The 12140-nt window shown below is 43.4% G+C and overlaps 1 protein-coding gene across 1 annotated transcript in view; it reads right to left on the bottom strand.

Annotated features, from left to right (window-relative positions):
- The window catches only part of pik3c2a (phosphatidylinositol-4-phosphate 3-kinase, catalytic subunit type 2 alpha), a gene marked incomplete at its 5' end in the record, with an annotated part of 37570 nt that overhangs the window by 7303 nt on the left and 18127 nt on the right, over positions 1 to 12140 (bottom strand). Inside the window, 15 exons of the mRNA XM_079223804.1 lie at positions 100 to 229; positions 510 to 602; positions 1252 to 1356; positions 1576 to 1756; positions 3044 to 3138; positions 3295 to 3388; positions 4020 to 4211; positions 5838 to 5980; positions 6654 to 6771; positions 7074 to 7241; positions 7595 to 7717; positions 10257 to 10497; positions 10718 to 10745; positions 10828 to 10974; positions 11741 to 11804. Of these exons, the coding sequence (XP_079079930.1) occupies positions 100 to 229; positions 510 to 602; positions 1252 to 1356; positions 1576 to 1756; positions 3044 to 3138; positions 3295 to 3388; positions 4020 to 4211; positions 5838 to 5980; positions 6654 to 6771; positions 7074 to 7241; positions 7595 to 7717; positions 10257 to 10497; positions 10718 to 10745; positions 10828 to 10974; positions 11741 to 11804 (1922 nt within the window). The remainder of the gene's footprint in view (positions 1 to 99; positions 230 to 509; positions 603 to 1251; positions 1357 to 1575; positions 1757 to 3043; positions 3139 to 3294; positions 3389 to 4019; positions 4212 to 5837; positions 5981 to 6653; positions 6772 to 7073; positions 7242 to 7594; positions 7718 to 10256; positions 10498 to 10717; positions 10746 to 10827; positions 10975 to 11740; positions 11805 to 12140) is intronic.

Here is a 12140-nt window from a genome sequence, read left to right as displayed (position 1 = left end):
ACAGGTCAACGACGCCACAAACGGCATTCTCAAAAAAGATCATAAAGTTTATTTAACACCTGTCTCAACAGGTGCATCATGTGCCGCTGTTCGTGTTACCTTTGTCCTTGCCAGTGGAGATGCATTTGAAGTTGACGATGCGGAGGTCCAGCCCCTCTTGCAGCCAGATGCGGTCCATGATGCGGATCATCTGAAGAGCCAACATGTCTTGCCTCAGGTCTTCTCCGACCTGACACACAAACGGAAAGAAGAATTACACCGGCACTCTGCACCTTCAGGATCACCAGTTGGATTTCACTTCTTTGGCCACCAGGGGGCGCAGTGTTCAGATGAGAAACATGTAAACAACAGTTGGATAAAACACGTTTTGATGTAGCTGATGACAACTCCCTAGTTTAAACCAGTGCGGCGCGTGTGAAGGTTACACAAGAACCAGTTCTCAGGTGGGTTTGTGCACCAAATCGCAATAGCTATGTATGTGTGTGTGTGTGTGTGTGTGTGTACAGTACCTTAAACATAACATTGATCTCTTCTCCCAGTGGGTCGGCGTTGACCAGGGCCAGCTTGAGGGGAACTGCGTTGGAGTTGAAGAAGGAGCAGGCCTACACACGCACAAACAACACAGTATGACATTACTCTGCTGCATTACACTGTTATTCTGTTGGTTGTACGATGCAGCTTTACAACAGCATCTAATCACGTCGTTCTTTTTGGTTTTCTTTGCCTCTATGTCCACATCGCGTATGTCATCATTGTGCTTCTCCAAAAACGTCGCCATCCAATGACTGGATCATATCCACATAATAGATACATTGAAGTCAAGTCTTACTAGAGTCTACATTTAGTTACCAATCAAACTATAAATGCCTCTATAAAGCCTGAGGTACACAAAATGACAGCCAGATAGAATCACCAGAGGAAGGTCTGATCAGAAGCTACTTTATCTCACGCAAGTACTTTTGTGGCAAGTAATGACCCTCCTCTGTCTTATGAATTGTGTATCAGATGTTTGTAAATATGCCCATGCATGTGTTTCATATTTTGGTGAAACTGTAGCTTAATGAGCTCATTTCCTGTTTTGAACCACAGTAGTTCTATAAAGAGTAGGTAGACGTTTTGGTGTTCTTGTTTTGGTTTTCTTATTTTAAAGGGGAAAAAGAAGGACCTGCTGTATTTTAAGCTAATTTGACAACTTCTCATTATTCATAGCCTCACAGTGTGTGTGTGTGTGCGTGTGCGTGTGTGTGTTACCTTAATGTTTAACTCCTTAGCCACCAGACTGGGGCTGAGGGGCAGCCGGCAGCTGTTCCTCTGGAAGAAGTTTTGAACGTTTTCAAGGCCCTCCTGCAGCGCCACCTGAACACACACACAATACACAAAACACAGAAATGTTGTAACCCACATACAAGATGTAGTGACCCGTTTCCTGTCCGTTTTTTAACTGTCCCTGTCTTTACTTGCCAAAAATCAAACTGCCTTCATGGATTTAACAAAAGTTGTATTGAAGTCAACTGAATAACGTACAATAATACAGTCAGAGCTCACACACACACACACACACACACACACACACACCTGCCGTGTGGACCCCCCGGCCTGTCGAACCCTCTCGGCCACGGCTCCCAGCAGGGTGACCAGTTGGGTCTGCTTCTCCAGCTCGGCCCTCAGCTTGACTCCACACAGACACAGCAGGGCACCCAGCACCCGCTCGTAGCGTCGCCCCCAAGCAGGATCCTGCACCGCGTCCTTCAGCAGCCTGCAGCCATCAGACGCACAACATGCGGACAACGTTTAAGGGACACAATCAACCTGGACGGTTGCTTTGTTTTGTTTGTTATGTGGTCATCATCAAAGTGCTTAAGGTTTGATTTACGGCACAAAGGCAGCGCGTCAACCAAAACACGAGGATAGCGCTTTGGTTTCTCTAGCGGCTCTAGATGAAGAGAGCTCTGGGACTTCAGGGCTGCGAACAGACAGTCAGTTGGCGTCGAGTCATTTATGTCGTATGGATGTTGTAATTCCATCATGTCGTTCAGTCTGTACACGTGACATTTATTTGACTTCTGGCCATCCTGGGAGAGGGATCCCTCCTCTGTTGCTCTCCCGAAGGTTTCTTCCTCTTTTCTTTTTCTGATTGACGGATTGTAAAGTCCTCTCAGGCTATTTTGTGATTTTGGGCTATACAGATACATTACATTCTTTCTACTTTTAAGTCAGGAAGGAACACTATATGACGACTTATTAATACCACCAGGTGTTTCATTCTTTTACAGCTTTATCATAGCACTGTGTTTTGGTACCTGGGCTCTGAGGAAAACTGAAAGCGACCCGGTTGTTTAGGTGAGTGGGTTAAATAGTCATCTATTCCTACTATAAAATCATGCAACATTTTTTTTTTTTTAACCTGGCAGTAGTGCTGATTTTCTACTCAGCAGAAACTCTTGTGGAGTTGGAGTCAACAGATGAACCTACTGTCACTGCATTCCCTTCAAAGAGCCTTACTAGAGTACTGAGATCATCATTTAAAAAATGAATACAAATAAATTAATTACAAGGCATCTACAAGGCAGACCCTTTCAATGGCAAAATAGCATAAGTTTGAGAAACTTTCTTTATACTTAGCCAAACACATTCAGTTGATAGTTTATTATTGCGTACAGCTAGCTAATCTAATACAGCAGTCCTGCAATAAATCCTGTTGAGACAGGTGTTGAATCAACTGTATGATCATTTTGGAGGATGCCGCTTGTGGCTCGTGACTCTATTTCATTATATTAGGTGTTTGTTATTTAGTCTACCCTTGTTGATATAAATGGAGAACAAAATCAATGAGTCAGTCTAATGCAATACAACTCGACAGCCCCGCAAACTCATACAAGCCACTTGTGGTAATGTGGGATTTGATAAATATATATAATATATAACAATGCAAAGTGCTCATCGTATCACCACTTTTTCTGATGGATGTTTTTTTCAGAAGCTCCTTTTTTTGTGTGCAACATTTCCCAAAGTTTATGACAACTGGTTGCTGTTGCGGACTCACCAGTAGAGGTAGTGGGCAATGTTGATGTTGCCTTGTGCTCTGGACAGCAGGAACATGACGAGGCCGTTCTTAAGGTGACACTCAAACTTTAGTGCCTGTTCAACAACAGAAGAGAAGAGTGACTTAAAATGATGGACGGAAGAATTGAGAGTGAACTGGACTGAATACATGAGAAAGTAATAAGTGAGCGAGTGGGTGACATGTGAGAGATTCTGAGTATTTTGTAAGTGCATGAAGTATTTGTGCTGTACCTGAACTAACTGTGGAAGGTAGTCAGTCAGCTCATCGTCACTGCTCTTCTCAATCCAGCTAACAGCCACATTTCTTACTTCTGTATCTGCAAACCTACACACAGACAAACAAACAAACAAACACACACACACACACACACACACACACACACACACACACACACACACACACACACACACACACACACACACACACACACACACACGGCAATGAGACACAGGACATACAAAGAAAGATCCTTAAGAGTTAAAAACACAAACATGTTAATCACACACACCAAACTAAGTTAAACAAAGTTAACATTTTATGATAAAAAAGAGAAAGCAATTCTATATAAAAAAAAACAACTGTTTAAATATTTTTATAGACGCAGACAAATAAAAAAAGAAAATGTACTGACTGTACTTTTAAATAATGAATGTTGTTGCATTGTTCACAACACACATTTAAAAAATATTTATGACTTCAAATTTCTTAGGGACTTAATGTGTGTTTAAAGCTGCTATGAGTAACTGCCAGCGTCCTTTTATAAAACCTAATTTTATAGCAGCAGGGACTGCGAGTCATTATGATAGGCATAAAGAATAACCATATAGAAATAGACAATATTCTCGCTGATAGTGTAATTTATCGATGTAGGTCATGTAGAGGCATCCTTATTAAATTGACACTGTTGTGTCGCCAGTTTCTTGTCGTAACTTGAAGTCTCCAGCACAGAGCATACTTTGAGTCGAGCAGCTCCAGCGCAGTGACCGGGGGCAGCGGGGGCCAGTGGTGCAGCAGGGAGTGGATGTGAGCCATGCTGGCCCAGTCCCAGCTGGGCACGCTGGCCAGCACCTTAGGGAGGCTGCTGGGGTGGTCCTTCCGACAGTGGAGCCGGTGGTCCCATAGAAGCTGGTGGTCTGCCCTCTTCAGCCTGGAGACGGAGCGAAAACAGACGGAGAGGGAAGATGGATGAGATGGTGTTTACAAAACGCTAAATCAAGATGTGAATAAATTGCACCCACAAATGCGATTGACTCATGAGTTATTCATCTTTTTTTTCTGAGACTCCTCAGTCTTATCTAACCAACTCAAATGTGTCATTTGTTGTCTTTCCGTGTTTCAAAAACTACTTCCTCGGTTTCAGAAAACATCAAATGACTCCAAATAAAGGAGTTTACTTGGAAGGGTCAACAAAAACATTTAAAAACGAAGACAGAATAACACAAGAACAAAGAACATCAGAGAAAAGCTGCAGAGGGTTAGAGGGCAATACAATCACAACATTAGACAACATCGAGTCACGTGACTCCAACCATGCAAGGAAACAACATTTCTTTAACAACATTGTAAAAGAAATTGGCTTGTGTCCTGTCCTTCATGGCTGTGAAATGCAAGATTCAACAGAAACAAGTCACTTTTTAAAGCGGTGCTTTAAGCAACAATAAAAAATAAGGTTAAATATCTCCGTCAGCTCGCATTTTGCCTCTCTGATGTCGCCAGAGTTGCTGGTCTATACCTGGACCCTGACCTCCCTGTAGTAATAAAAACAACATGTATAAAAAAACATTTCTCCTCCCCTGATTGATGGAATATCACACGCACTGAAACGACACACAACGGAGCGGTGAAACTGCAGTCCCAAAGGCTGGAGAGATGAATGGGCAGGACAGGCAGCAGGCGGTGAGAGCCCAGTGAGAGAGCGCTCTGTGCTAAAGAGTCTCATGGATGTTGGCAGAGTGGAGGAGATTTGGCTGGCAGGCCGGCATAAGAGAGCATTTAGCTGTGCCTGGAGCAGCTGGAAGCGAACAGACACACTGGAGCAGCACACACACACACACACACACACACACACACACACACACAGGCGTTTATTGGGAGCTGTGGCTGGCAAAGTCAGTGGCATCTTTTAAAATCTCTTCATAAATCTCGTAAATCCAATGGATTTCGGGTGGTCTGAGAGACGGCCAAAGAGCTGTCTGCCGAGGGCGATAAATCTACCCAGAAATACCGTTTTGTGTGCGTGTTTTTGAAACTCCCATAACAAGTGCTTTAGGGAGTACAAAACACCCAACCAGCAGTCAATGGACTTCAATTCCAATTCAGAATAAAACTACTTTTAAAAGTGTGGTTTTGATTCACCTGAGGTGTATGTTTCCTCAATATAAAACAAAAAGACGCTGGTTTTATTAGACAGCATCAGTGACGTCCTTTCACTTGGTGCTACGTGCAAAGAAAATTTTAATATCATATTTTGTTGGTTTTGACTCATGCAGTTGGACATTTTAATACAAAATTGAGAAGTAAATACACCGTCCTGCAGTTGCTTCGAGCCTCTTGCGTTTGTACAAGAAGCACGTCTGCAACATTAAGACCACCTCTCCAGAGGAATTAAATGATGTCGGAGCTTTTATTTTACGTCACTCCTGCAAATCAAATGTCCCTTTCAAACTCTTAGAACTGAAGTGATGTAAAACAGCAGAAATTGGTTAACGAGATCTCCCCTCAGATTGTAATTCGCCCTTCATAGCTGTGAAAACACGTTGGGAGACTCTCTTACCCAAAATTGGAAGCACGGCTGCAGATCTTCTCCAGCTTGCGTCGCAGATCAGGGTCCAGCTCCTCCGCTGTGCTGAGCTCCGGGCTGGGCTCTTCCTTTGGTCCCACGTATAAAACGTCCAAGGGCGAGTTAGGGAAGTCCACCTGACGGCAACACAAACACCCAAAGTTGGGATCAGTTTATTCCTCTGAGGGAAACGTTTATTCCAAGAAGACACATTTAACAATTAGCCTATGTTCTTTCTCATTTGTAAGACAATGACAGAGGGCAAAAACTAGGTCCAAAATAAACTGCAAGGGTGTCGATATTACACAAGAACATGTATTATTAAAAACCATTGTACTGTTTCCACTACAAAACTACTACTACGACTACAACACTTTGACTATCTCTGTGTACTACTAATAATACATCAAATAATTGTAAGATCACTATAAGTTGTAGATGTATGAGGGGGTAATTAACACTATGTGTATGAATGTAGGTATGTATGTATGTATATGTGTGTGTGTGTGTACATGTATGAGGGTGTGTATCTGCGTATATACATATGTATGTGTATTTGCGGGTATACTCCTATGTATTGTTATTTGTATGTGTATGATTATATGCATGTGTATCTTTTATATACATGTATTGTACACAACGTTTTCTTTATATGCATATCTAGAAAATCAATATACTATAAGTTCGACCACGATGTCCAACAACACTCTTTCAATGAACTCTAGTACAAATGCTACTATTGATGAATCATGACTACTCGCAGTACTAAAACCACGATAAATACTAGATGCTACTAGCACCACCACCTACCTGTAGTACTATTCTCTCTGCTGGAAGCCTCTTGCGGCTGCCTGCAGAGCCGGCGGCGGCAGCAGCTCCCTGGGCGGATGTCCACAGGCACAACAACCTGCTGCCCTTGGCAAGCATCCTGCAAAACACATAAACAACAATCAGGGAAAACAATCTAATAAACAGCAGTCCTAATACTGTGGCAAGGACGTTAACTTTGAGGATCTTTCAATCACTTTTTATCGCTAGACGTCCATCAAATGACAAGAATCTATAAAACAATGGCCTTTAAATTCTGCTGGCAATGTGCACAGGCGCTGCTCGTTTCAATGACATCATCCTCATCGGAGTGATATTTCATATTCCATAACAAGTGGGACATCCAGGCAAACGACATGCAAAAACATGACCAGCCACAACCGGCTGTTCCTCTCTCCTCACCGACTGAAGTCAAAGAGCGGCATTGAGACTTTGCCCAGCAGCTCCGGAGCTTTCCTCTGTTTGTTGGAGTCTGGGGAGCCGCTGGCATTCTGGTTCAGCACCCCGAACAGAGTCAGGCTCAGGATGGACTCCAGAGGGAGGACAGCTACTGCGATGGGGAAGTGGATCCTGGGAGAGACAAGGACAGTGTCAGCAAAGTAGAGAGGAGAGGAAAATAGAGGAAGTGGAAAGGAACAGAATATAAGGCAAAGGAAAGGATAGTGCAAACAGCAGGTTGTTGTTTGGGAAATGTCAAAGAGGAGAGGAGGTGGAAAGGAAATGACAGAAGAGAAAAGGACAGTGCAAACTGTATGTTGCTGTTATTATTAGGGATGTGTCAGAGAAGAGAGGTGATGAGAGTAAAGGAAAGGAAAGGAAAAGGTAGGTGAGGAATATAAAGTAATATAAAAGGAAACGAACGGAGAGGAGATGAAAAAAGAGAAAAGGAAAGGAACCAGAAAGAGGCCAAGACAATCACTCACAGTTCATCCCATTTGATGTGGTAGAAGAAGCTTTTGTATGTGCCCACTCTCTTGGACTGGACCGGTTTAAACTGGTTCTTGCCATTGTGGGTGAGGGAACACATCAGGAAGTACTTCTCATAACTGCAACAAAACACAACACAATAAGTATTGCTACTGTGCCTTTAAATAAACACCATGTGGCTGATCAGAGGCTCGGTCAGATATTTACACAGCCAGATTAGAACTCTTTTTTTTTTTTTAAACAGTAGAAGTTGACGATGCATGTGATGTTTATGCTCATTAGTTGCTAGGATACAGGCATTACAAATGCTGCAGGAGTGCAAAAACGGTGCTTCTGTGTGTGTAGATATGTACAATTCTCATTTAGTGTGTTTTTAATTCAAAGACACGATGATGCTTGCTCAATTTCAGCAAGTTTATGTTTAAGTATACTCGGGGCTGAGCGTCTTGCTCAAGGGCAACTCGGGGATAAGTAAGGAAGCAGGCAGCATCTCATTCATGTTCCCGTACCAGACTTTTCCATCAGTTTGGGACTTGAACCAGCTTCCACTGACAACACCGATTGTATTACTAGTATCATTAGACACCCACACAGGTCCTTTCAGCTATTCAACAAAGACCTTTGGTTTTAGTTTGCTTTGTCAATTTTCTCGCACATAGATTCCTACAACTGGTCCAGAGTTTGAACCAGCAAACTTCCTATCAAAAGGCTTCTTCTTCTTCTTCCTCACCACCACTGCGTCAGGATGAGCCATGCTGAGGATCACATGAGGCCACATGTGCTAATGAACCTTCTTCCTTGCAAACATTTGGCCTTGTGATCAGAAAAAGCACTAACGATGCCCCAGTTCCACTGAAGAGTCCCAGGAAGGCTTATCAATGAGTCATTATAAACAACAAACATTGAAAAGAGCCATTATTAATGTAATTAATTGCACTTGTTTCGATACGTCAACCCACACTGAGAAGCGGCGTAATCAGGCAACATGAGTGAAAGCTCCTGTGTGGGAGGGCCATGGTGGTGTCGAGGCGTTAAGACTATAACGTTAAACAGCTATTTATTATTTGAACTCTTTGTGCTTTCATGATTTGAAAAACAAAAAACTCAAAATAATTGCAGTTAAAGAGAATGTTGCGTGCACATTTTGCTGTGCAGACAAGAGGGTTTTATATTTCCATGCAATAAAACAAAATCAACCACATCCAGCTGCATTTAGTGTCGTTGCTCAACCACACATTCAAAAAGAACCCTGTTTTTTAAAAAAAAATTTAATTAGAGATACGTAAGCAAGTGGAGAGTGAGAATTCAAAAACACTCACTTTCACTACTACAGGCCCGATGCACTGCTCGGTGCCATCTGTGTTGGCAGCGACGCCGCGAGCCACGGTGTCTCAATATGCTGGCAGTGCCGCGGCATGCAGCGGGGCTCCAGATGGAGGACACGCGAGCCACAACAACGCCAAGCGCTCAGACCTCGAGAAGGGAGCGTTACCGTAACGCCACAACAGACATGCCTAGCTACCCCGTCTGGGCTGCAGCATACTGTACTCGCTGTGGCCCTGTGGCCTTGGGGTTTTGGAGGGCTAAATATCTTTGGAGGTGTCTTTGGAATGACTGTCACTGCAGCAATGTTTGGTGCCGGCTTAAAATAGCTGCTGGGATGAGGCCCTGCCGGAGTAAATAGGCCTGTTATTAAGCAGTTCCTCTCGTCATGAAAGCCTCGCTGGATGAACAGAAAATTACCATGGAAGGACGGGACTGTGGCAGGTTTTTTTTAAAACTGCATCCATCTTACAGTCAGGGTTACAGTTCCTTTATATGTTCAAGTGCCATCAAACTTTAATAAAACCTTAAACTCTAAAGCTGAGGACTACTCTTTGTGATGAAAATAGGTGAAATTACTTAAAGTAAATTCTCCCACGTCTCCAGACCTAACAAACCTATGCAACTGTGGAGGGCCTTGTCAAAAATGTACTGATCCTGTTCACTGATGCGCGACAGAACCGGGGAACGGAAAAAAATGTGTCTCAGCTCTCTCAGTGAGCCAGACGCGTTGCAGCAGATAAAGTCGGTGTGAAACTGGACACTGGCATGGAAAGAATAAGAACGTGGGGAGCAACACCAGAGCCGTTTGTTTAGGAGAAGAAAACCACACTGTGTGCTTAGAGAGGGCAGCCCAGTGAGATTGTGCTGTAATGTGGTCACAAAAAAAAAACACTCCTCTTGGACCTTGCTGCTTAACAATAAACCATTATCATACAATCTAGAGAAAAGAAACACCATCATGGTGTCGGTTGCTTGTAAATTCAAGCTGCTGTTGCACTAATTGTATGCACTTAGAAAATCTGCACGGCTTTCATCTTCAACCCTATCTTGCAGAAGCACAATTAAATGAAACGTGGGTGGCACTAATAATACAGAAGAAGTGGGTGATCATGAGAGATCAAAAGCATGAATAAAAGGCGTTATTATCTTACAGCAAAGGAACGAGCACTTCAACTATTAACACATTCAAGCCTTGAAGAGACTGGATGATGTATTGTTGTGCAAGTAGCATCGTCAGCTACAGAGTCTCATCTGAGATATTCATCTCTGTCACTTCAGGGGTCTCGAGTGCCCCGAAAAAGATCAAAGCAGGTTCATCCTCAGGCTCTTTACCTGCTGATCCAGTTGGCCGGGATGCCGTGCAATGCGAACAGAGTGAACTGGAGGTGGTCGGTGGTGCCAGAAGCCTCTTTGCGGCTCCTGCCCTCTGTGGTTTCCCCGTCCGCAGCCTGTGGCAACCGAGGAAGGCTGAAGGAGGCGGATGGGGCGCAGAAGGAGCGCAGGTAGAGCTTGGCCAGGCCGTAGACCGCCTGCGTCAGCAGGGCCATGCCCTCCTCCATGGGACTGGTGTGACCTGTCGAGAGTCAGCTGGGGGTCAGTGTGAGGTCACGGAGATATCATGGTATTTGTTGGGACCGCAAACGCAGTTATACTGGTATTGGAATAAACCACATAGGTATGTGATATGCATTTAATGACGAAGAATGTATCAAAGCAACGTCCTAATAAGTCTGTCTATGGTGGGCAACCAACTACATTTAGTTGAGAAAAAGTCGAGTGTGTACACGACTTACCATTTGATGGTTGACCAGCCGACCCCATCTACAAAGCAAAACATGTTGGTCTTAGGGCGACATCCTTACATCCAAACAATGCTACGTGTGAACGTGTGAGGCATGCCCACCTTGGGTGAGCGAGTCCTGGGTAAATTGACGGAGTGTCGCAGCCGTTTGACAGCCTCTGTAATGGCTTGGGTCTCCACCTCATCCAGAGCGCAGCATAGGTTCTTCAAAGTCTGCACCACCCGGTCCACGGTCTTGTACTGGGTGCTCTGAACACAGAGATAGAGAGCAGCTTGGTACAGCATGCGTGTTGGAACCGCATCAATCTTCACATACTTGAACAAGGCTGTTTATTTTTTTCCAGCTGTTTTTTTTTTTTTTACACAGTAAAACCCCATCGTTTAGCTCAAGAACAACACCTCAGGAGGCTTCTGTGAGACCAACAATTCATCAAACAGACTTTTATCCGAATGGCATTTCAAACTCGAAACCAGCATACTGTGCGTGCATCTTTGTGCAAATAACACCCGTTTGCATGATACAAGCACATCAATTACTGCACATGCTTTGGTTTTGTCGAGGCACGCTCAAATAAATCTTGATCATTATCAGGTTTAAGTTGGGTTGAGGGCGGAGCATTAGTTTAGTCTGCATTCAATTACTCCACAAAAACCCACAATGGCTGAACACCAGATGTGCAGTTTCTAGAAAGCCTGCCGTCCAGGAATGTCCTCGTATACTTACATTTATGTGTGAAGTATTTGAATCGACACGTCACGTTATACGATTCCATTATAAAAGGCAATACCTTTCTACACAGTCCGGTGCCGATACTGTGGATACAACTAGCTGGTCTCATGTAATATTAATGGTGTCATTAGCTTAACTGTATACAAACACTCACTGAGGTACAGGCAAAGAGTTCACAGCACAACTACAGCAGCAATACAATGAATTATTTCATGCTTTCCAAACTTAAGACCTGGAAATGTGGAAATACTTTACTTTGGAGACCTAGACAGGGACGACATGTACCTCATTTTGAAGGCAGATGTTGACTTGATTGTGATAGCCTTCTAAATAATCAGCAAGGCCTTGTCTACGAGACAACACACAAAGAGAGAGAGGAGAGGGATGAGAAATGACAGAACTTGGACGGTGTTTCACTCATTGTTCGAGCTGATCGGATCAGGACAGAATGTAAAAATGTACTGTAGTTAACTGAAAATAACTTAAAACAGCCATAAGGAATTTCAAATATTTTAGTATTATAGAGATGACAAAAAGAATGCACATGCCATTTAAAAAGGCAGCACACAGAGAATACACAACTAGAAAGACAACTTCCAGAAGCCTCCGTATTAATTAATTCAGCATCGATCCAGCAAACTAAACAGAAGCTACACATTTAACTCATCATTTCTCAACGACAGCG

This window comes from Taurulus bubalis (genome assembly GCF_910589615.1).
Source record: "Taurulus bubalis genome assembly, chromosome: 9".
In the NCBI taxonomy this organism is placed as follows: domain Eukaryota; kingdom Metazoa; phylum Chordata; class Actinopteri; order Perciformes; family Cottidae; genus Taurulus; species Taurulus bubalis.
The sequence above is the reverse complement of the archived record's forward strand: the minus strand, read 5'-3'. Positions and strand labels throughout refer to the sequence as shown.